Source organism: Anabrus simplex, chromosome 1 (genome assembly GCF_040414725.1).
Source record: "Anabrus simplex isolate iqAnaSimp1 chromosome 1, ASM4041472v1, whole genome shotgun sequence".
Lineage (NCBI taxonomy): Eukaryota > Metazoa > Arthropoda > Insecta > Orthoptera > Tettigoniidae > Anabrus > Anabrus simplex.
Genome location: NC_090265.1, coordinates 1,692,360,882 through 1,692,387,472, shown reverse-complemented (window position 1 = coordinate 1,692,387,472; position 26,591 = coordinate 1,692,360,882). Strand labels below are relative to the sequence as shown.

Below are 26,591 nucleotides of genomic sequence, written 5' to 3'. Positions count from 1 at the left end.
TTAACAGTTACAAATGTTTTATTTCTCTTGCAGGCACCCACTTCAGGAACATGTGCTGTATGTCAATCTCCAGCTACGCAATGCTGTTCTGGCTGCAGATGCGTGTTCTACTGCGGCAGAGATCATCAGAGACAGCATTGGAAGATGCACAAGTCTCAATGTCAAATGTACAAGATAGCTACAGATGAAACTCTAGGACGTTATCTAGTTGCTACACGAGACATCAAGCAAGGTGAAATGATATTTCAAGAAACACCCATTGTAACTGGTCCTAAGGTAGTGACATATCCTGTCTGCTTGGGATGTCTTCATCAGATGAAACCAGAAAGTGAGTGGAGGGCTTGCTCAGGCTGTAGTTGGCCTATGTGCAGCACAAAATGTGAACTATCACCCCAGCACTTGTCAGAGTGTAAACTAATGCAAGAGAAAGGTTTCCGTGCTAGTATTGATGTTCAAAAGAAGAAAGAATCAGCCTATTGCAGCATTGTCCCACTACGTTGCCTCCTCCTCAAAGACAAAAGTCCCGAGAAATACAAGACTTTAATGAGCCTCCAGTCCCATCTGGAGGAACGCCGTAACACGACACTCTACACAATTTTCAGGACAAACGTTGTAGGTTTCATCCGCACTGCACTCGGTATGGAGCATGTTGACGAAGAGACCATCCTAAAAATTGCTGCCATTTTAGACACAAATTCGTTTGAGGTGAGATAAATCTATATTGTCACATATAACAATTGTTCAGTTGAAACAAGGACTGGTGTCTAGAAACATACACTATGGCCCGGTTTATTCAACCTCAGTTAACATTTAACTGCATGTTAAGACAATTTAACAGTGAACTTAAACCAAATTAGCATTTAATCAACATTAGTTAAGAATAACAATCTGTTAAACTCTCAGTTAAATTAACTATCCAGGTTCAACCAGTTAAATTCTCTGTTAGCTTAGAATATGGCAGATGCATTTGATGCAGAACTTCTGTAACTTAAATATTTGTAATATGATAGGCCTTTTCCAGAAAGAGTTAGAAACAGAAAAGATGATTTTAATACAGTTCTTTCAGTTGCTTGATCGCACGTTACCTAACATCAATATACACAGTGAATTCGCTACAAATTTTCTTTCAAGTACTACTATTACCTTAAAGCAAGGATCCATTAGTTTGCTTACTTTTTATAATACTGTAGGTATATACAGTACTTTGAAATAATTTCCAAAAGAATAGAAATTTGAATTACACATTCCCTTCTCAGATTTTTCCATGTTGGTCTATAAAGCATCAGAAAATTCATGATCAAGACAAAAGAACTATAAAAAATGTTGACTTCAAGCACCTTGGTTTACAACTGTATTCAAACAAAAGCGCATTGGAGTGTGCTCAGAAACTGCATGGTTCTGCCACTACCTTCTAGATTCTCACTGATTGTGTTCTTCTGAGAGTTAACACCATGTCAGCTAACAGTCCCTGGGAAATGTTTGGATAAATGCAAGAATTTTAACATGCTGCTAATGTTTAACTCTATGTTGACAAACAGTGTGTTAGTGTTCTTTTAACTGAGATGAATAAAGCAGGCCTACATGTATTAGACAACATACACTATATCAAAAAGACAGGCATAGGAAAGGATCAAACAAGGGTCAAATCAAGTCATATGTAGAGACAGAGAGAGAGGAACAAGACAGGAACACACAATACGACAAACACAATGGCACATCAGTGTGGGAAGAGAGAGCAACAAAAATAGAAGACAAGAGGAAACCTGGAAACACAAAAGGCCAAGCACAAGCTCCACATCTGCGTACACTGCCATCTTCCAATATGCAGGCTCTCTCCTTATCAGCCACAGGTCCTCTACCCTCAATGAGCTCGTTTCTGCTTCCGGAGAGTGGCCATCAACACTCATAATATCCCATTTGGACCTTTTTCTCCTTTCATGTTTATCCTTTGTCCTAATCTTTTACCAGCTGTATTCATCTTTGTTAACATTGATGCTTTCAAGGCCCGCACTTACCCACACTAAACACTATACAGGAAGCTGTAGGAATACATAAAAATCCTAGCAATTTCGACAGAGGCACTGGCTATCAATTTAGTAATACATGGTTGTCAGCCAGTAAGGATTTACGTAGGTAGTTCCCTTTCCTATCTTTTCTATATTGTTATTTTGTTTTGGTGGTTTTTAAATTTGTATGTTCATCATTACCAGATGGTTCATTCCAAGAAGCTAGATGTTTGTGTTGTCATACTTTCAAACGTATGTACATCAGTTATGCCCCCTTTCCACAATGTCTCACATCATTATTCATCCTCTGGTTTTCTTCACAAACTTTCTTTTCCATTCTTCAGCTTTCTATTCTACCCTGGCAATTTAATTTATTTTAATAGTTTCTATTTATTTCTTCTACCACATTCATCCCAGATTCGTCTATGCCCTCTATGTCACTTCTCATGCACACACGGTGTGATAGAACATCTTAATTGGAGCTTTTTTTAATGCTATTTATTCAGGGTGTCGACCTAGAAAGACCTTTTGCCCCTACTTTGCACCATATGTTATGAACATGCGTGTATTTGGAAATTGCGGAAGTGTCAAGTGTTGAATGTGAGGAAAGGAACATTAAGGACGACACAAACACCCAGTCCCCAGACCACTGACCCGGGAATCAAACCCAGGGCCGCCGGGCGACAGGCAGACATGTTGCCCCCTACACCATGGGGCCAGACTTAATTGGAGCTTAATGTTGTCGTCAGTTCCTGCTTGGAGCGCTGTGCCACCATACAGCGAACCACCTGGTGACAAATGAGTGTACCACTACAGCCCAGCGGTAATGCATTCTTAAATTAAAACCATCATTTTGTAGAAGTCTTCCTCATGAACAGTTAATATTTCCTTCTGAAGACGCAGAGCAAAGTTCTCTGCAAAACGTAGAGTTCTTTTTTTCTTTTTTTTTCTCTACATCGCGCCGACACAGGTAGGCCCTAGGTCTTATGGCGACGATAGGACAGGAAAGGCCTAGGAATGGGAAGGAAGTGGCCATGGCCTTAATTAAGGTACAGACCCAGCATTTGCCTGGTGTGAAAATGGGAAACCACGGAAAACCATCTTCAGGGCTGTCGAGAGTAGGGTTCGAACCCACTATCTCCCTGATGAGAGCTCACGCTGCGCGCTCCTAACTGCACAGCCAGCTCGCCCGGTACGTAGAGTTTCACCTTGTTTTCTTGACACAGCACAAGCTCAAAAGCCCATATCATGTCTGTATTCATCTTTGTTTTATGTTTCTTCCCTTTTCCCATAACTATCCAGCTTTCTTCTTATCTTACATTTCCAACATCATGACTGAGGATCTATCAGGATGACCCCTCAGTGAGTGCTATCATTATGTTGCTTGGCTATTGGCTAAGACAAAGTTAATGTACTTCCTTTAGAGGTGGACAATGTAAAGTACAATGCAGAACTTGAATGTACTGTATGTATGTCCAACACTTATACCGTTTCTTTATTGGGTCAGGTGTAAAGTGAGATGAATCTTTGGAGCAAATTTTCACAGCTAGATGCCCTTCCTGATGTCAACATCATCAGAGGAGTTAATGACGCGATATATGATAGTAGGAAGGGAGAGGGTGAAACCCGGTGCTGGCACAAAGCCTTCTCCTGTTGAATAGCAACGAGGGGTTTGCTCAAGGCTTTACATCTCCATCCGACAGACAAATCACCATCAACAGCATTATATGACCACCCTCCATAAGAGCAATGCGGAGAAGTTTGGAACTTAATCCAGGTTTTTGGAACACATTCTTGTGATTAGAAGTTGTATATACCACCCTGCCAGCCAACATTCTGATGGTGAAAAGTTTTTCAACCAATGGGACTTGAACCTGCTAATCACAGTGTCAGACTATATATAGACTTCATGCATTAATGATCATGGTCAGCCGGTGGGCTACAATGCAGAACTTGAATGCTGATGTTATGTGCAGAGGATGTAGTCTGGTATTTAATGTCATTTAATAACAAGTTCCACTCCACTGATCCATGAAATTCAATAACACCAATAACACATAACAATTCACAACATGTCAAAGGAGTTTGTTTAATCAGAGGTCATTTTTGCACACGAGATGTTTTTATTTCAAAAAGTTACTTCTGGCAATGCCGATTCTGTTTCTACATCCAAATCCCATTCCTAGGTAGTTGAAATGTGACACCCTTTCAGTGGTATTTCTGTTGAGGCTGATAACAGTTTCTGCTCACTAGAACCCATGCATTTTGTTTTCTAAAGGTTTATTTTTAAGGTCAAATCACTATTTACTTCAGTGATGCTGTTCAGAAGGAATTGAAGCAAGTCAGCAAGTATCATGGTTTCATCCACATAGTGGATGGTGTTCATTTGGTTCCCATTGATCTTGATTCCTTTATTAGATTTATCATAACTGTTCAAAAAGTAATTACTTAGTGGAGATAAAAGTATACCCCTAAGTACACTGTGTTTGCTAAACTACACTACAATTCTCTGCTTAAATTCTGACCTATCACACATATCCTTCCAACAGCTAAAATAGCAAAACAGTCTTTAGATATAATTGGTTCTTAAATCATTTAAGACAGAAAATGATAACACCAATTTATTAAAATGAATTAAAATTTTATGTTTCAAGGTACAGTAATGAGGAAATATTCCCCAAAAGTAATACTCTTATTTAGTAGTTCATTCAACAGCTGGGAGTAAAATAAGACTCCCTTTTTCACATTAGACTAAAATTTGTATTTGTGGTCCACAAATTTGAAAAACTCTTCATTTTCTATTATTACATTTTTAGGTTCGATACAAGGAAATGAAGGGGAGAGCAGTGTATCCCACAGCTGCGATGATGTCACATAACTGCAAACCAAACACAAAACATATCATCTCAAGTCCAGACTTCACATTGCAAGTGATCGCTACTGTACCCATTAAAAGAGGAGAGATTATAAGTGTTACCTACACACAAACATTATGGGGGACCCTAGCTCGGAGAGCTCATCTCAAAATGTCCAAATGTTTTGACTGCCATTGTGAGCGATGTTCAGATCCTACGGAGCTAGAGACGTACCTTGGTGCCATTCTGTGTTCCCGGTGCAAAAGGAAGAAAGCGGACTGCAAAATTATATCTACAGATCCATTAGATCCAGCTGCTCCATGGAAGTGTCAAGCTTGTGATCACACCATTCCAGGAAGACAAATAGCGTGGGGAAATGATTCAATACGACAAGAAATTGAAGCACTGGACAAAACAAAGATGGAAGCTCTAGAAAATTTCTTGGAGAAGTATAGCAATGCACTACATCCAACAAACAGCCATGTAGTGGAGGTGAAGTATGCTCTAACTCAAGGGTATGGCAATCTTGTTGGCTACACGCTCCCAGGTAAGTTACTAGCCGGTAAGAGTGCAGCATGGAGGCTTCACGTAGCAGCTTATTGTAACACCCACACCCTTACGGCAAATAACTACATGTATGTGTTGTTTCAAGTGATAGTATGGAATACAAAACACTTATGAACATCATAATTAAGTGGATCTCATTATTAATATCAAATTCATGAAGGTTTTAAAATGTCTTCCTGCATGAATAGTCAAGGAATAGCCATGCATGTAAGGAAAACAGACATTCTCATTCTAGAGTTGTCATTCTAAGATTTCTGGAAGTTTATTAGAATATATTTTCATATAACTAGAGCATTTTTTATTTATTCATTCTGACACTATATGTGTGTGCCAAACGACAAAGAATAGATCACAGGTTGTTTTTAAATAATTGAATTGTAGGTTTTGTAAAACAAAAATCAATGAACTTAAGAATATGAACATTGTTAATGTTTTAAAATAAATTTACCTGAAGGAAATTTAGTATTATGCTTTCCATACAAATGGTTCCGCATTATTGCCACCGAGAATTTTACAATTTTAGTAACAATTTTATCTTGTATATTTTTGTCCAGACTGTATGTTTGCTGCCATTTAACAAACTTTCTGAGGATGGTCCCTCATATGTTGCTGACATTGCAGGCTCTCTGGAAGTAGCATATTTTTGGCATATATGTCCTGTTTTCTCTATCTCATCTGGCTGCAAAAGAGAATCTTCAAACCTTATCATAGGGTTGATGATTTCTGCTTTCTGCTTTATCCAGTTAATTACAATTACATCAATACGACAGTTATGTCCACCTTCTACTAAACAGTGAACTTCCTCATGGACCTCAAGGCTTTTATCCTTTGAGACTGCTCACTAATAGGCCTAAAGATCTTACAGTGTTATGGCACTTAATGTGAAGTAACTTTTCCTGAGGGCAGTTCCCGAGCACAGGTGACAGGGTTTGAGACTCACTGTAGTGCCTGTGCTGGCCTGAGCTCGTGGAACATCCAGGTGGAGTATGCACTGGGGTGAACATTCCCATAATTTTCAGCATGTCTCTCCATTCCAAGAACAACAGCCCATTGCATTTTACCATGCATGAGTTGACGGATGGTACTACAGTGAATAAGGGAAGTCCTCTACCTTTGTGCAGGTAGTTACTCCAAGCATGAATTTCCTTTAGTCGTAGAATCTCTTGGATCTTCTTAACACTTATTTATGTTATATGAGAGTAAATTGCAAGTTTAATGACAAGTGGAAAGTTTAGTGCCCAAGATAATGGGAAGGAAACTAATTTCCATGAGATCATAAAGTCTTTTTACTCTCATGTGACATACAATCATTTTTCCATTTCTAGTACTATTTACATCACTTACTAAGTATTTACTTTTTGAAATTTGTATAGTTTTCATTGCATGAATAGGAGTCTGTTGTTATCGATGGCAATATTGCTGGCTGACAGAGAGATACAGAATGAGTAAATTGAAATATTTGAATGTGTTTGTGGACACGTAAGCACTAGAGATGAAAATGTTAAAACAAACATATATTTATACCAGAAACTGTTATTATCTAAACAGTTAATATTGCGTTGAATACAGTAGAACATATTTATGGGCTATACATGCATTCTCTCAAAAGACTTTGCTGTTGATAAAGTGTATGACTTTTCAATATGAAATCTGAAAATTATTTTTCGCTTCATCTGGTGTATGTAATGAAATTGACAATAAACTTTCATAAGTTATAGCCTGTATCTATCACACAAGTTCCACTTAATTTGGTGCTGTTTCATTTATTATACTTGTTAAATCTGCTACAAAATCTCAACACAAAGACAATTCTTTACACTACTTTTACTGTCATGTCTTCAAATAAACAGCTTATGGATATGCTGTCTCATTCCAGCTTGATCGGTAGGAATAATATGATACTGTTTACTATTGCAAAACTGTGGTTTTCAATCAGTTATTTATTCTCAAGTAGTGACATTGTTTTGGTGACAAATTACAAGGTCATGTGAGGTGAATGGACGTGGATAGGTTACCCAGGAGAATATCAGATTCAGCTATGGAGGGTAAGATAAGCTCTGGAAGTCCAAAGCAATAAAGGTTAGGCTCTATTTTTAACCTTTTCACTCCAGTGGACTGCTGTAGCAGTTAGGAGAGAGAGCCATGTCGGGTAGCTGATGGACTGCTGTAGAAGTTGTGCGGAAGTCATGCCACCTGGCTGGAGGACTGCTGTAGCAGTCAAGTGTTATTCGGCTATTATATGCTTTGCTACGGTAGACCGCCGGAGAAGCTGGACCTTCATGATGTCTCACGGGTGTCTTGTGAGTCTATAGTTACTCACAGAATTACCAGATGTCAGGCGTAATCAGTTTTAAGGTAAGGGTTCAAGTGACCTCTCTGCTCATCACGTGCCATGTAATAATTACTGTTCACTGCCAACGTATTAATGCTTCCATAGGTAGCTTCAGTGCATTGTGGTACCATACTTCATAAAGCATGAGAGTCCAGCTCCAAGGTTAAATGGTTAGCATGCTGGCCTCAGTCGGGAATTTTAACCATAATTGGTTAATTCTACTGTCACGGGGGTTGGGTTTATGTGCCATCCTTATCATCAATTCATCCTCATCACAACACGTAGGTCGCCTACGTGCATCAAATCAAAAGAGCTGTATCTGGCAAGCCAAAATTGTCCTTGGACATTCCCGGCACTAAAAGCCATATGCCATTTCATTTTTAATGCATGAGAAATTATACACTGTGGATGAAGCTCTTAACCTCATATCAATAATGGTTTTTAAGAAAATGAAGAAGGGAAATATTTTACCCTATCAGTGCTCTGTCCAAAGCCACAGATCTAAAACAAGGACTTGAAGGTTTGCATGAATGAAAATGACTAATACATGCACAATATTATTTGACCTGTTGTGTCTTAACAATATGAACAAATGCGAACGAGATAGGGGAGAGCGGGAAGTATCCCGTACAGTGAGCATGGCCAGCTGCCGTAGGGATCCGTCCTCAAGGCCTCGCACTCCCTCTTGCTTTGCTGGAGCAAAGAGGTTAAATATTAAGAGGTATAGAACTGTCCTAGATATAAACAGAGGTTCAGTCAGAGAGCTTTGAAGTCTGAACAATGAGATACATAACACTCTACAAGGTGTAAGAAAAATGCCTTCCAATAATCACAGGCTGTAGCTGACTCAGATCTTTGGTAGAGAGTCCAACTCATTATCCCAAGTTCATGGGTTTGATTGCAGCTGAGGTACAGTAGTTGATTTTTGAAGGACGACTAAAAATCATTACACTCCGTGTCATTGGCATGTTATTGAAGATCTCTGTTGACACACTCATTGATACCTGACAAACTCAGCCATAGTATCCATTCCAGTAGAATTCCGCTTTTGTTGCTAGATAGCACAGTTAGACTGTTGAAATTAATTGGCAGGCCACCTAGATGGCACTGCTTCAGATTGTCTGCAACTCACTTACTGAGGCCATACAATTATTATTTATTTATTATTCACTAATCAGCCAACTAGGGGGCCTGAGAAGTTTCGTTATACACTCTGGCATTTATTAAATTTTTGTTTGATCCAATGGGTTTTTGTTAGCTTGCTGTTTCGAGCATGGTATTCATCTGAACTCTTGCACCAGTTGTCCATTTCTGATCTCAGGAAGTCCCAAAAGACACAATATTTGTTCTGAAAAGGTCTCATTGGGCACATCTTCTGATCATAAGCCCATATCTTTGAGGTCTTCCTTGACGATAACATAACAGGGAATTGTTGTATCCGGTTTTGAGTCAAAAGACAGGAAACATAATCTCAAGTTTAAAAGGCATGCTGAAGTGCATATCAGCGGCAACTTATCGTGCAACTAAAAAGACAAAAGTTACCATAATGTCCAAAGTCACCCCATTAGATGCTATTGGGCACTACCAACATCTGCATTACCTTACTGTTGATTAGATGATGAGCTGACACTATAACTCTAGCTCAGGGTGCCTGATCTGTGGTCCGTAGCTTAACTTGAGACATTGACTATGTTCCAATGCCCAGATTAGGATCAGGCACTCTGGTTTATTTTACTGTTTCATTTGCTACCAAGGTTATGGACTACTTGCAAATAAATCAATTTGATTTGATGACCAGGCCTTAAATTAAAAACTACAGAAACAGGATCAAAGTTCCATTCTCCCTGCAATGTACTTCAAAACTAGCAATTACCATTAGTTTAAAGTAATCATGACCTTTGAGGTGTGAGGCAGGGGAGCCAACTTAATCAAAATAATAATGTTATAGGCTTTACATCCCATTAAGTATTTTTTCGGTTTCCAGAGACGCCAAGATCCCAGAATTTAGTCCCGCAGGTGTTCTTTTATGTGTCAGTAAATCTATTGACACAAGGCTGATGTATTTGAGCACCTTCAAATAAAACCGGATAGAGCCAGGATCGACCCTCACCCCCTACAAACTTACTCAAATAATTGTGATCATTTACACACTCATATAGTTCAGAATTTCTGCTGGAATGAGGCCCGTAATCCATAAAACATACACACATAACAAAACATAACTAAGGCTGTAGCAGCATGTAGATTTTAATTCCTGTAGCAAGTAGCTTATGTAGAATATGTAGATTGGTAGAAAACTTAATCTCTGCAAGTTTAACATGACCTAATATCGTTTTTCTTTATGGAAAAGAGGGTTCATTTAGCAATTCAAACTCTCTGTGCAGTCCTATAAAGCCAGGGCATTCTGAATGTAAGAGATAATAATAATAATAATAATAATAATAATAATAATAATAATAATAATAATAATAATAATGTTATTGGTTTTTACATCCCACAAAGTAACATTATGATTCTGGAGACACAAAGATCCTGGAAGATCAATGTTGTCACTTGTTTGTTCCTTTCTATAACTGGTAGGCCTACTCATATTATAAAAGGAATTATGTAGCTCAGTAGTCCATCTGTTATCACCAGTAGCGGTGATTGGAAATTAAAAGTGTGGGGGCAAAAAAATATGCAGACAACAAACAGCACCCAGGTTTATGGGATATAACGGAGGGGGGGAGGAGGGGCTTATATACACCAAAACTAAAGTAAAGGCTACAAAATGGTAATTTGTTTAATGTTCTCTAAGCAAATTTCGACAGAGAGGTAAGGATTGAGAGTTCATCAACTTAAGTGCGGTAATAATAGTTCTTTGAGATTTCGGTTCAGTACCGTACAATAAAACTTTTCACCAAAGGAACAATATTTCACATTTATTACAATTCAAAAGAAATACGGCGTGATTATACAGTTAAAATAATTTAGTATTTGACTACACACTAAAAAACTAACAGACACTAAAGAGACTGCCAGACTGACGAATGCACGTGGCAAGCGGGTGTATCATACCTCAGTGTCCATGACCTTAGAAAAAAAATATACGCCTGCTACCTTTCATCAGAGCACTACTTGCTATGGCGCTATACAAATTGGTTAGCCGGGACGAACGACATTTTGTGTGTATTTCCGCTAAAAGTTTTGTTTATGAATAAAGAAAATAAAGGGAGGAATTAGCTGATGAGACAACAGGGCTTGTACAAATTGCATCATTTTTATAATTCCTAGTTTCATCCGGCTAAACTGGAATAAAAATGTAGTTGTTTCTCCACAAAGTGGGGGGGCAACTGCCCCCCCCCCTCCCCCTCACTCCACCTAATCGCTGCTACTGGTTATCACTGCAACCCAGATTTACATCGTGACGAATGCAAGGGAAATGATTTGGGAAAAATATGGAGGTAAGAAATTCCCTCTTGGGTCTTATCTCATACCTTGTCTCCTTTATTGAATAAATGTTATAATAATATTGATGATCTGAAACAAAGATTTGAAAATATTATAAGCCACTAGATTTTTTTTTTTCTACAATCGGCTTTACATCGCACCGACACAGATAGGTTTTATGGTGATGATGGGATAGAAAAGAGCTAGGCATTGGAAAGAAGCGGCCGTGATCTTAATTAAGGTACAGTCCCAGCATTTGTCTGGTATGAAAATGGGAAACCCTTAAAAATCCCCTTCAGGGCTACCAAAAGTGGGGTACAAACCCACTATCTCTCGAATGCAAGCTCACAGCTGCACACACCTAACCGCATGACCAACTCGCTTGGTCACTAAGTTCTTCTAAGTATCAGTGGCTTAATGACATTTTATGATAAAGATTTGAGGGTAGACTGAGCAAGCTGGCTACCTGACTTGGGTCAAATACCTCTGAGCTTGCATTTGGGAGATAGTGTGTTTGAACCCTTCTGTCGGGAGCCCTGAAGATGGTTTTCTGTGGTTTATCATTTTCATACCAGGAAAAGGCTGGGGCTGTACCTTAATTAAGGCTACAGTTACTTTTTTCCCAGTTGAAGCCCTTTCCTATCCCATCGTCACCATAAAACCTACCTAGGGTGCGACATAAAACAAATTGCAAAAAATAATTAAAAGTAAAAAAAAAAAAAGGAAGGGAAAAAATTCTGTATAAAGTTGTGACACAACATAAAAATGAGAATTTGAAGTGCTCTGCAAATTAAATGACAATTAGTAGGTATCAATTCATTATCTTTCATACACATAATTTGAGATTATATTCATCTTTTGTATTTTATTTAATTCCCATACTTCACAGAATATCATGTTCAATTGAACAGCCATATTCTTCTACTCTGTATTGTTTCCTTGCAAGGATGAAGATTTGTAGAGAAATAAATTGCTTTGTAAATTGCTTAATAGCTTAATAATAACAGTTTTAATAGTTTTTACTAACTGTTGTAATAAGTGTCCTTATTATATGTTGATAACAAGTGTGTATAGATCTGGCAGGCATGAGTAATACAAGACCATCCTTGTCATATCATTCAAATGGCACATGATAAAAGTATAAGAACTTGATGCAAATAACTGATGCTGAAACCAAAAGTCCCCCACCAACAAGCAAACTTTACTGACATTCCCAGTTAAGAAAGTCATAGTTACAATATTTCATTCTCATGCTGATTTTTGAGATGTTGAATGTTCTAGGTCAAGCTGTATGAATGTTTTCAGGAACCATAGTAAAAGCAAGTATTCACTTCCCCACCTTGTGGCACATTTATTTGGAGTGAGCTCTACATACAAATTATTTTTGAAAGAAATGAATTTCATTTCTAATGTCTTTCCAGGTGCTTTCTTTATTCATGATTGATGACAAAAGAGAGACAAAAGTTATTGCAAAAAGAGGGTAAGCACAGGAAGATAAGATATGATCACCAGCTTATTACCTGAATGCTGATAAGATGTGAACTTATTCTTCACTATTATCAGTTCTGTTAGGTGGGGTCTCTGATGCAGATTATTTCTACTAGTGTCTGTCACTGTCGTGTACCATATCCTCTATGAGTCTGCTTATTTTAATACTGCCTCAAGTGCTGGCTATCTTCTGGGATGCCCTATACTCCTGTGGTAGCATTTCTAATAGCCTCCTTATTTCATATTCCTGGTCCTTTCCGTAGATATGTTTGTACCATCTGAACCTTGCTTCCTATATCTCTTTAGACACTTCAATCACTTTCAGCCTCCCTCTCATTACCTCATTTCTTACTTTATCAAGTCTTATATGTACTGTACTGCTGCAAATTTCTGCCACATCCAGTTGATCATCCCATTTTCTTGGAATCAGTAAAATTTCCACTCCATAAATCACAGCTGTTCTCGTGAATCTTCCCTTTTAATTTTTCTGGCAACCTTTCTGTCACACAACATGCTGGACACCTTCCTCCATTTTTACCATGCAGGTTGTATCCAGCTGTTTATATCTTCCTCTAATCCCCCATCTTGTTGGATGAATGAACAAAGGTACGTGAATTTGCTTGTTGTTGAGATCGCCATTCCAGTCATCTTCACACCTAACTCTTTCCCCTTTTTGGTTCTTCTTATCCTCATTCCTCCACTTCAAAATACATCAAAACTTTATTTTCATACAAACTCCATTTTTGAACTTTCAAGATCTATCCATAGACAGTGAGTGAGATTTTTTTTAAAATACCAAATACACTTGTTGATTAGACTCATTTATTTGAGGGCTTGGATTGTTACATTCACCAGCTTTTTGTGAAAACTCGGTAGATTTTTGTAAAGAAAATGGTTTGTCATCTTTGAATAGATCAAAAGCAAAGTATTTTCTGAGTCTGGTTTGGTTTTATCATCTTAAGTACTGGCTATTATTATGATGGGATAGCTACTCCCAAAGGCAATAAACTCCTCTATTGTGCCTTCATATGCCTCCTATTGAAGTTACATTTTAAATTAGTATTTATGGGTTTGTGGAACAATTTGAAAACCACGTTGGAAGGACAAAGTGTCATTGCACACATTGTATTAACTTAAGAAAGGTACTGAATATTGCATAAATCATGACTTATAACATCATTTAGAGTTTAGACTACTCTTGCCCCCATTGTGCATTTCTGGACCAATGTTGTATACCTTTTTTTTTTTTTTTTTTCCTTCTCTATATACGAGGTTATACACTGTGTTGTGTTGTTTGGATCATCAGTCCATAGACTGGTTTGATGCAGCTCTGCATGCCATTTTATCCTGTGCTAACCTTTTCATTTCTACCTAACTACTTCATCCTACATCTGCTCTAATCAGTTTGTCATATTGATACCTTGATCTACCCCTACCGTTTTTACCACCTACACTTCCCTCAAAAACTAACTGAACAAATCCTGGGTGTCTTAAGATGTGTCGGATCATTCTCTCTCTTCTTGTCAAATTTCACCAAATCGTTCTCTCAACAATTCGATTCAGTATCTCTTCATTCATGATTTGATCCACCCATCTCACCTTCAGCGTTCTTCTGTAATACCACATATCAAAAACTTCTATTCTCTTCCTTTCTGAACTAGTTATAACCCATGTTCCACTTCCATACAATGCCATGCTCCAGGCGAAGGTCTGATTTCTGATTCCTATATCAATGTAAGAAATGAGCAAATTCCCTTTCTTAAGAAAGGTCTTCCTTGCTTGTGTTAGTTTTGCATTTTATGTCCTCTTTAATTCTGCCATTGTTAGTTATTTTACTGCCCAAGTAACAATAGTCATCTACTTTCTTTAAGACTTCATTTCCTAATGTAATATTTCCTGCATCACCTGACTTTGTTCGACTGCACTCCATTATTATTGTTCTGGACTTATTCATTTTCATCTTGTACTCTTTTCGAAGACTCTATCCACACCATTCGCAATTTTTCCAGATCTTCTGCAGACTCAAATATTGTAATGAAATGAAATTTCCTCTTGTCTGTATAGGAAACAGATGAACAGCAGTGACTAGCGTGTTGGCATACTTGAATTAAAAAAATATTATTTTATGTGTTTCCTTCTATTTCTATACATGTATATTTTGCTCCCATTAGCTGTCTTATCTGAACATTTACTCTTGTTTATGTATCACATTTGGACTGTTTCTGATTTGCTGTTTATGAAGAAATAAACTCTTGTTTACTTACCTACTGTTTTCTTCATGAATTTTTCTTATAATTTGGTTCAATCAGAGATCAGTTAGCTTTTTTCTTATGTAGTTGAATTAATCACAGGTCCTTATTTACTCATGACTGCTCTAGTTAAAATATTCTTGAATAAACTAATGTGTAAAGTGGTTTTTTTTTTGTGTGTTTTTGTGTATTTGAGATGTTATGTAGCCTGGCGAAATCCTCTACAGGTTGGCATCAGTTCGAGGACCAGTGGTCAGAAACCACTTGGACTGCTGAGAAGAACAAAGGTTTCTGTTATATGGTATTATTTTTATGTTGTAGCATGAGATGTGAAACCTCAGTTAACTCTTTTTATTTGCCAAGTTATAGCCAATTTTCAGTTTTCAGCTCAGGGGAATGAAATTACTTCGAACTTCTCTGTTCTGTTACACTAAAAAATCACTTCAGCTCTAAGCATGTCACAAATTATTTTTTATTCTTTTGCCTTTCCTTATTTATTGATAAATGAATCATAAGATGAAATTATTTGAAGCTGAAGCATGAAGTATCAAAAACAAAGTTAACACCACTTATTTGCTAATCTGTAACCACATTTTCAGTTTCCAGCTTTATGAAATTAAAATCAATAGATTAATTTTCTCACACACTTATAATACATTAAACATTCAAGCATGTATCTCTTTTCAGTTTTGAAAAGCTCATATAAGATATTTGAACACCTGATTAATCCTCAGGATTGTGTTAAACTACTTCTAAGCTAAAATTCAAAATATCAAGTTGTGCCTAACAGACTTCCCTTACTAAAAGTGTAAAATGTAAAAATCCAAAATTGAACAAGCACTATCCACCAAAGAGGCTTAAGTTCTTATCACTATAATATCTTAGTCATATATTTTTATAATTGGTTGGAACATTTAATAATAAGCTACAACCTAATGGAAATTCTCAAAATATGAATAAATACCTTCAGCTTTGTAAAGAATGTTGGGGTCATATTAATGCATAACTCTATCAAGGAATACTGATACAGATGTCCTGTCCTGGAAAGTGAGGACCAAGTGGAAGTTGATGAGCTAGGACCACTAATACTCAGAGAAGAATTTGATACAGCATTCAAGAGATTAAGACACAGAAAGGCTTCAGGACCAGACGAAATCCCTGCAGAGATTTTACAGGCCATAGGAGACAAAGCCAAAGAAATTTCTACGAGCTAATAAATAAAATGTATGTAACAGGAGGAATCCCAAAAGATTTTGACCAAACTATCCTTGTTCCTATCCCGAAAAAAGCATAGAGCATAGATGTGTGAAGATCATAGAATGCTGAGCCTCCTCTCCCACACCTCCAAAATCATAACTTGAATTATCTACCACCGGATAGAGAGGAAGATAGGTGATAATATTTCAGAAGAACAGTTTTGATTTAGGAAGGGGAGAGGCACATGCGAAGCCATTCTTAGTCTCAGAGTCATTATCAAAAAATCTCTAGAAATAGGCAGACCAATGCATTCATTGATATATAGAAAGCCTTTGATAATGTAAACTGGAATGTACTGTTTGGTATCCTAAGAAAGCTGAAAATAGATTACAGGGACAGAAGAATACTCTACCACCTTTACAAGGAATTTCCAGCTTCCAACAATCATGGTGTACATGTTAATGGCAAACTGTACAGTACGATACGATTTGCAGATGATACAGCACTGATAACTGAAGATAAAAAAGATACGGAAAAGGCACAAAATCACATGAACCAATTGCTAAAAGAAAGGTGCGGTATGAGAATAAATGAAATGAAGACGAAGATAATGATCTGTACATTACCAAGTTGCCAGTGTGCTGATGGATGGAGGAAAACTAGACCAAGTAAAGGAATTCACACATCTAGGAAGTCTGATGATATCTGATGGAAAATGTACAAGAGAATTAAACACCCAGATTACACAGGAACATTCTCAAAAAAAGAACTCTACCAACATCTAAGACCACAGAGGTACAAAAACAGTTTGTGAAAGGTTTTGTATGGAGTGTTGTAAGCTCTGACTCAGAAACATGGACCTTGCAAAAAGCAGAAATAATGAAACTCAAGGCCTTTGAGACATGGTACTGGCATTGACTATTAAGAATACCTTGGACTGACTGATGGAGTCACAAATGAGAACATTCTCAAAAGAGCGAATGTGACATGTACCTTGGTTGAAGCCTTGAACAAAAGATAGCTTCATTCGTCACTTGGTTTGTCATTCTGACTGGTGCACCCCCCTGTTTGAAGGGAAAATGGAAGGTAGAAGAACCAAACAAAGACCTAGACTGCAATTTATGGGCAACATTAAAGGCAAGAACACTTACTGCCACTTGAAGCTGCTGGCCAAAGAATGGAAATGCTTGGAAGACATGGTTGTTACCCACCAACCTTAGGGTTGAGGAGAAGAAGAAGAAGAAGAAGAAGAATGCATAATAGGGATGTATCACACAAAGATTGTCCGCTAGGTAGCGTAATGGTAATAGACGGTATGCGCTTTCTGCTTCTCGATTGTATTTCATGAGACTTATATGAATGGTAATAGACGGTATGTGCTTTCTGCCTCTCAATTATTTTTCATGAGACTTATATGGAGTATTTCTAAATTTTAATTGAAAAGAAACTGTTACTTTAAATGCATGAAAATAAAATCACCATATTCTGCGATGTTTTGAAAGAGATGGGAAATAATATACATAGGTGCAATGACTCTTGGGGATTTGAAAGCGGCATTGAGGGAAAGGGGCAGAAAAATATCCGGAAAGGGCAAGAATTGATTGAAAGGTAAGGACTAAATATAGTAACTTTTTATTTTAGTGTTTTTATTAGGGTCGAATTCTTCAAGTGCAAATAGCCTTTTGAAAACATGCGTGATATATATATTTTAGGTTTGAGTCATAGAGCTACATAAAATACAGTATTGATACAACTGCAGTGTTAGAGGCTATCCAGTATGACTGAATTGAACTTCCCTTCAGTGCATGAGTTTCAAGGCCTTGTTCCACGTCATAAGACAGATATAAATATTTCAAATTTGGAATTGATGAATTACTTTGTGTTCAGGAAATCCAAAATGGATGCCAAATTATAGGTCACTCTGTGATTCAGGGCACACCCCCGCACATGGTGTTATGACTGCTTCCCTACTTCTAAACCTTCTTACTCTCGGAGTTATTTCCAATGGTACCGGTGCCACTCCATGAAAATATCGAAGGTACAACATTCTCCTTGTGTCTTTGTTTTTCACTTAAAATTATTGAAATAGATCATATTAACTACTGAGAATGTTACTGACTTATTATAAAATTATTCCTTAATTAGAACTAATCAGCTTACCCATTTTTGCCCAACTGCAAAATGCTTCGAGCAGACCTTAGGAGTCACACTTTCATTTTGTAGGTCCTACCTAAGAAGCGGACACAACTACTCTTTATGGAAGGGCTCCTGCTTAGGAAATTGATGGTATGAATATGCTTGACCTTGATTTTGGAACATTGGAACACTGCAATAGTCAGGCATGACAGTTTTTTTGTTTCCTTTGCTGTCGCTGCAATAAATTGAAACTTAAAATGCATCAATTTACTAGGCAACTTTCATTAAAAACATAGAGGAACAAATGATCGACAAGCACATACTGTGTACTACTAGTGAGACATCTGTCGGCAGTGTTTCAATACATCCCTATTATGTTTGAAGGTGGTGGTGGTGGTGATTATTTTTTAAGAGGAAGTACAAATTTGAAGGGAGGATCAAGAAAAAGAATGCATAATAAGGCAACCCAATGACAATGAGGGAAGAAGGAGCAACAGAAAGTGGAGACAAGGACAAACATGAAAATGTGACAGGGCAAGGACATCTTCACAAACTGCCATCTTCAAATGGATAGATTCTCTCCTCACCAATCACAGTTCAAGGCCTTGTTTCACGTCATAAGACAGATATAAATATTTCAAATTTGGAATTGACCCAGTGAGCTCATTTCCGCTCCCAGCTTCATCAGGAGGGTTGACATCAACACTCATTGAGGGGCCTTGTTGATAGATCTTCAATCCTGGTGTAGGAAGTGTAGGAGAGAAAGAAAGCTGGATAAATACAGGAAAATGGAAGAATGTTAAAAGATAAGGAACATAAAGCAAACATGAAAAGACAAATAATCCCAACGAGACAATGTAAGTATTGGAAAGAACCAAGCAGGTTTCAAATCAAGTTTTATATACACTCACTGGCATAAGAAAACACTGGTAATAATAAAATATTATGACATTGCAACAATATGGCAATTACAGACTATAAATCTCATTTTTGATCTGTATTGATGGTTGAACTTCTTACAAATTGTCAAATTGTGTTTAATTATCCTCCTAGTCAAAACATAAAATACATCTAGTTAAGATGAACTTTCAATTAGACATGTTTCAACCCTAAATATGTAATTATTTCTTGGCCATGAGTAACCATCATGAAGACCATAATCATAGTTATACCACAATAGATCAACATCTAAATATTCTACATGTGAAAACAAAAGTCCACTACTCAATATTTTAGAGAATTTTCACATTAGTATGGATCAATAAAAGAATCCAGCCACAACCTAAATGAGATCAATGAAAAGAAAAAAGAAAAAAAAAAAGAGAACATAATATGGGAAACTTTCATTCCGTTGATTTACAGTAAGAAAACAAGATCAGAAGAATATTCACAATTACTACACTCAACTTCAGTTACTATCCCCACACTCCTGCAAGTCCCGCCCCATCTCCCCATTTCACCTGCTCCTAACAGCACGTCCCACATTTTGAATGCGGGAGCAGATCAATCGAGAGCTGGACTCCACTGTCAGCAAACACGGGAAAGTCAAGCGGGCCATATAACGTAAGTTATTTTCCTCATCAAAACTTACCTTAAATGCTCCTGTTAGCCACATTCTTTTTATTCTTTGGTTTTCATTATCCATATTACAGATTATGAATCAGATGGTTTAACTTCACTAGCAACTCACATAATGTTGGCCTCTGACTTAACACAATAATTGAGAGTCAACAGTGTACAGATATATTTGAACTTCACCAAGGGGCAACAAGGAAGTTACAACAAAAAGACCTCCAGCACAAATACTTTTATAATACCATCACCTCATATTTTAATTTCGTCATGATTTTTAATGAAAAACTTTTTTAACACATTCCCTGCAACAGTGAATTTTGATGAATGGAACAAGTGTTGTGTGCATTATTGTTGAGGAGACATTCCAATGTATTTACCTCTATGACAGTTTTCCAATCCAACAAGTTTGTGACCCAGAAATGACCCCGGAAGTAAATGTTAGTTTCTCGTTCATTGATCTGTTTTTATAGGAATATGATAGGCCTATGTTAATTATTTTTATATTATGCTCAGTAACAAAATAATATCACAAAAGATGAGGCTGCATGTAGGGTTATCATCAATATACTGAAAAGAAATCTCCGCCACTGTCATCACTTTGTTCCAAAAAATGAGCAATTCGTCCAGGATTAAGTGCCATCCTAAATCTTTTTCTTTTCCATGCCACCAGTGTGTCAGAAGACTTCATGCCTGAAAAAAGGGCATGAACTTGCTTGTAAATATTATCTGTGGAAGACCTATCAATAACTACTCAAATAAATAAAAATTTGAAAACTTATATTCACTTACCTGAGAGCAATGTAGAAAGGAATATGTTACACGAGATGTCAGAAGGGTGGCACTCCTCATATTAAACAACAATCTGCCATCTGAAGGCAGCAACATTGTAGGCTTCATTCACTATAACCATGCAAGTAATTCCCACATAAAAATGTAGGGTAGACAACAATCCGAGTACAGGGTGACCTGAGGCAATGTGAATGTAAGATGCAAACAAATTCCTTCGGATCACTGGTAGGCTGATCAAAACTAGTAGTATGCCTCGATCCCTTACTTCAATAGGAACACTATGTTGCCATTAGTCATCGGAAATTTGTAACTAGGACGTACTTACTCCACAATTTTGGGAAGTTTGCACCAACGGATAAGAGTAACATGCTTCGGGACACATGGTTATCCGAACAGTGAAGAACATGTTAACAAACACTGTATACAACCGTGTGCCTTGTGTTTTTAGATTATTATAATTTATTTTATTGAGTATGACCCTATGTTTTAGGTTGAAATGAAAGCTCATCTTAAGTAGATGTATACTATGTATTGACTTAGGAGGATAATTAAACACAGTTTGACAATTTGTAAGGGTAAAAAACAATACGGCAAAGTATTTTAAATTAAATAGCCCATTTTGAAAGTTTCAGCTCAATAACTGAGAAACATTATTGTTCGTGACAATAACAACAGTCCACCAACACGAATTTGGAGCTCTGCACTGTTTCATATGCAGTCCACTTGTCCACATGTTTTCATCACATTTCCATTGTCTCAGTAAGGGGTACTACAACTTCTAGCCACAGTTACAGCTGTGATTCGATCAGGGATGTTCAGCATGCAATCTTGAATGTTCTCTTTTGGTATGAGCTCCCATTCTGCTTGGAGCGCAGTCCGAAGATGAATGACTGTGTCAGGGAAATGACTCCTAGAACGTCTCCCAAGCATATCCCAGACATGCTCTATCGGGTTTAGGTTGGGACTACAAGCAGGTCTCACCATGCGCTCAATTCCGATTTCATTCAGGCACTCACATACACATACGGCAATGTGTGTGCGAGCAATGTCATGTATCAGGATAAAGTTCTCGCTGATGACACGTGCAAAAGGCACCACGTGATCCACTAAAATCTCCTTGATGTATCAGTGGATTGTCAGACTTCTATTCTTGATAAACACAAGCTCCATGCATGCATCAGTGGTAATCCCAGCCCAGACCATCACAGACCCTCCACTGACCCATGTCCTTGTAGAGAAAGTACAGGGTGAATAACATTACCCCGACCTTCTCCATACTTTCTCTCTTCCATGCGGTGCCCTCAAACAGAATCTGGACTCATCCGTAAACAGCACTGAGCTCCACTGCCTAGTTTCAATGGGCTCACTCTGAGTCACGTTAACAAAGTTGGCAACATCCATTTGTTTGTGTTTTACTGTATGAACGTGATTATTTTGATGCAATCTGCCACAGAAAGAGCATGCTGAGGCATTTTACTGTCTATTAGACATGAATGAAGCACAAAAAACTTACCTGATAGTGACTTCAGCACCAGTGTCGTGTGTGTGTGTGTTAATAGGCTTATTAAACAGCACTTGATGGTGACATGGGCAAAATGCCCAGGACTATACCGCAGTCCATATTCCCCACAACATGCATGACCCCGGTATATTCATCTGAGGTTAGTGCAATGTCAGTATGCTACACTATTTTTGAGGAGTGCATTATCATTGCCACTTCCGGAGGTGTATATAGTCCTGGGGTTCACTCAGCCTACACTAAAAATGAGTACCAGGTTAATTCCTGGAGGTAAAGGTGGCCGGGTGTAGAGTTAACCACTCTACCCCATCGAGTGCCGAGGTTATGGACAGTGGAAGCCTTTATTTTCCACCCCTCCAAGGGCCTTCATGGCCTGTAGAGAGATGATTTTGCTTTGCTCTTTGCATTATTATTGCAAGTTGCTTTTATGTCACACCAACACAGATAGGTCTTATGGTGATGATGGGATAGGAAAGAGCTAGGAGTGGGGAAGGAAGCAGCCCTGGCCTTAATTAAGGTACAAACCCAGCATTTACCTGGTGTGAATATGGGAAACCATGGAAAATCATCTTCAAGTCTGCTGACACTGGGGGATTTGAGGAGTGTAAATGATATACATTATCATGCAAAATTTCATACAAAAAATGTATTTTTGTTTTGTGAAAATCATGAATAAAAGTTATAGAAAATGAGCAACAAATGCCAGAGTAATGTAGGAAATGAGATGCTGTACATGGACATTTACAAACATATATTTTGATGTAGTATACATAATTACACATACTGACTCATAAAAGTATTACTTCATTTCTGTTTTGACCACCCCAAGCCTTGCCTGGCTGTTCCTCTTCTAGAAATCACATTTTTGTAACACTGTTTGGGTACATAAATATCTATCTGCATGGCAGTACAGGCCTGAAAGGCCTTGACCTACCAAGTGACCGCTGCTCAGCCCGAAGGCCTGCAGATTACGAGGTGTTGCGTGATCAGCACAACAAATCCTCTCGGCCGTTATTCTTGGTTTTCTACACCGGGACCGCTATCTCACTGCCTGATAGCTCCTCAAATCTAATCACGTAGGCTGAGTGGACCACAAACCAAGCCACAGATCCAGGTGAAAATACTTGATCTGCCCTGGAATCAAACCCAGGACCTCCAGGTAAGAGGCAGGCATGCTACCCCTACACCACGGTGCCGGCTGTTTGGGTACATAGTCATACACAATGTTTGTAATCCAATGACCATTTCTTGCTGTAGTCTCCTAAATATTTTCAGCTATGTTTACACTTGCTAGATAATTATCTTGTTTCATTATGTAACCATTTGTCTAGTTCTCTTTGGAATACACTGAAAACTCAAAAATGTTCATGGGTACCAAATTAAACCATTTGAGTGGGCACATTCATTGGTGAGAGAGGCTATTAAGTCTGTATATAAATTACAAGGGATCACCCTAAAATGTGACATGAGTTGAAATATTCTTTCAGAATTAACAGACAAGCAGCTGGCTCGAAGGATTGATCTCTGTCATGAACTGCTGGAGTTAGCTGATATCTTAGATCCAGGAGCATCACGACTGAGAGGGAGCTTACTGTTTGACTTACAGGCAACGATGGTGGTTAAAGCCAAGAAAGATTTCCAAGAAGAGAAGATAACCAAGTCTGCAGCCGAGGTATGACATCTCAGCATCCTTTAGACTTTTACTTTAACTTGATCATTCCCTTCTATTACTCATATTGACCTGCTGATCATCTAATCTGTCAGTGGCTGCTCAGTAGGTGTTGAAACCCAGCCTCCTGCTGAAGCTGGGAGGTGTCTGAGAATAAGTTCATGTGTGGGAATTGGAATTGATGAAGAAAGAGCCTTTCAATATATGAAGATGTGGAGATTGTTCTTGTCCTTTGTATTTTCATGTTTGCCCTTGTCTCCTTTTCTAATGCACCATCTTCAAGTTTATATTCCTATCTGTCTATACAAGATTTGATATTTTACCAAGAAAAAGATATGAAAGAATTTACCACTTTTAGTCTCTCACAAAATGTGACTAAACTTTTTCCTTGTGTTTTAGTATAGTTAAATCTTTCACTTTCATTTACATCCATAGAGTCCAAAATTGAAGTAATCTATTCCTCACTGACTCTCTTCTTACTAGGTGGTGGTGGTGGTGATTATTGTTTTAAGAGGAAGTACAACTAGGCAACCATCCTCTATATAACACTAATCAGAGGGAAATTATGGAAGGGGTCCGACACTTCGAAAAATGAAGATATCGGCCAAAGGAAGACAAGGGCCACGAAGGGCGTGAAAATGAAAGACTCCCTAGCCCTCGCAAACCTAATAGCGTCGGGGTCGGAAAAGAACAAGAGTTGACCAAGAGAGATCGGATAGGATAGATGAAAGTGAGAAGCCTGGCACAAGTAAGTGGAAGAAATGCCAGGACTCAGCTGAGGGCCCCGTGGTCGCCAACCCACGCTCCAAAGTTCAGAGCCCCTGGGGCCCCTTTCAGTCGCCTCTTACGACAGGCAGGGGATACCGTGGGTGTTATTCTACCGCCCCCACCCACAGGGGGATCTCTTCTTACTAACCATGTCACAAAATAGCTATATATATCACAAAAAGCCGGTCCCAAAACTCGCGACGCAGCTCGACTGAACATGGTAACCTCTCGCAGCTTTTAAAAAGCTAGCAGAGAGATAACGCAACTCTATTCAAGGATTTTTCTTTCAACCAGACCTATAAGTGTCATTTATTGCCATCAGTTGAGGTTTTTGATTACTACATCTGCCGGTGATGCTCTATCTCTAATCATTTAATATATTAAATTCTGCTCGCGGGCAACCTATTATGTGATTTAATGTATTAAATTCCTCCCTCTAAGATTGCACGTTATGAACTTCCCTGTAAGAGTTAAGCCATGGAATGTAAACTTTCAAGACTTTCTGTCAGTATTTTGTACTACTGTTAATTCTTGGACAAAGTTAGAAAGGCTTGTCATTCCAAACGATGCAAAATCCCCATCCTCAGTATCCTGCTTCTTCATGATAATGCTAGTCCTCACACTGCTGCTTTACAAATACTAAATTAGAATAAATGCAGTGGATTGCTCTGTTATAATCCCCCTTCAAATCTGTTAACTTTACACTAATGCTGTAGTTGAACGTCCTGTTCCTTTCACCTTAGTCTAGATTTAACTCTTGTCAACTTTTTTCTTATTTCTTTTGGTCCTTTGAGATATTTAATCTGTGAGAGGAATTTCAGAGGTAATGAATTTGTGAAAAGTACATAAAATTGTCCACACAGTAACATAAGAAAGGGATGCAAGATCCTAACTAACAGTGAAGAAAATTCAATAATAATTGTAGAAATTTAAGAGGTAAATCTTTCTGTAGGAATGTAATTTATTTGAAATTCTACATTTTAATGACATCACCAGTGAGTGATGATAATGTGCTACATTAATTTCTGGATGGCTCTGATATTTAAATTACATTCAGACACCTTATTCTTTAATATAATACTTAGCAACAAAAATTTGTCTTATTAGCCTATATTTTCTTGGTTATTATTTCTCTTTCTCTTTTTTTTCATCAGGATATATTGGGAAGAGCAATGATATTCCTACAAGAAGCAGCTGAAATATTCCGGCAAGAACCAGAAATGGTAGAAAAATTGCAAGATATGTTGGAGAATTTATCAAAAGAATTGGAATAAAAATGAAATAGTGTGTGAAACTAATAAAGGTAACTTCAAAAAAGGGAATGACCTTTGTTTTAATCTTTTATGCAGTAACTAACTGCTCCCAATTTGCACAAGTTTCAAATTATTATCTTGTATCAGTTACATCTGCCTTTGCTGGCAGGACCTAGTGTTTACAGTGCACTAATGTCTTCTGGTATAGGCTAGAGCAATTTTGTTACTTTCATAAATCTGTCTCTGTCTTATCCTTGGCTTTGACAATATGAAAGTGACTGAGGTATGAGCGATGCTAGTAATGCCAATCCTCATGCAGCCAGTCCCTGCTATGAATGGTGTGAAAATGTTGCTCATAGGGTTGGTTGGTGTATGCATTTCAGTGGGCTTGGCAGACTGATTTGTAATAGCAACTCTGGCTCGGTGAGGAAAGCAATGGGAAACTATCTCACTCCTTATTTCCCTTGTATGCCTCTTCAGTGATGCCTAGGCCATCTATAATGGCAGAGCTGTTGATGATCCCACTAGCGGCATCGCTGACGGACTGAACATGCATACATCAGTTACATCCCTGGTCATTCTCATGAAGAACCATGAAATCACATGCCTTGATCATTGATACCAAAGCTCAGGTAAGAAAGCTGATAAGAACAAAATACAGTTTATTAGAGGGCTATTCCTTTATTAGAGGCAACACTGATGTATGTACACCAGGAAACTGAACCACTGTTTCTCACATATTGACATGTTAGGGTGGTA

The 26,591-nt window shown here is 38.0% G+C and overlaps 1 protein-coding gene across 3 annotated transcripts in view; it reads left to right on the top strand.

Moving 5' to 3' along the window:
• The window catches only part of LOC136858690 (SET domain-containing protein SmydA-8), a 97,093-nt gene extending 71,192 nt beyond the window's left edge, over nucleotides 1-25,901 (top strand). The window contains exons 2-6 of one of the 3 annotated variants that reach the window (XM_067138422.2): nucleotides 34-705; nucleotides 4,823-5,408; nucleotides 15,154-15,213; nucleotides 23,630-23,814; nucleotides 25,734-25,901. In XM_067138422.2, coding sequence (XP_066994523.2) covers nucleotides 34-705; nucleotides 4,823-5,408; nucleotides 15,154-15,213; nucleotides 23,630-23,814; nucleotides 25,734-25,853 — 1,623 coding nt within the window. In that variant the 3' untranslated portion in view covers nucleotides 25,854-25,901. Of the gene's footprint in view, nucleotides 1-33; nucleotides 706-4,822; nucleotides 5,409-15,153; nucleotides 15,228-23,629; nucleotides 23,815-25,733 lie in introns of those variants that run through there. The other 2 variants (XM_067138424.2, XM_067138425.2) reach the window with 2 other exon arrangements.
• The last annotated feature ends 690 nt before the right edge of the window (nucleotides 25,902-26,591 follow it).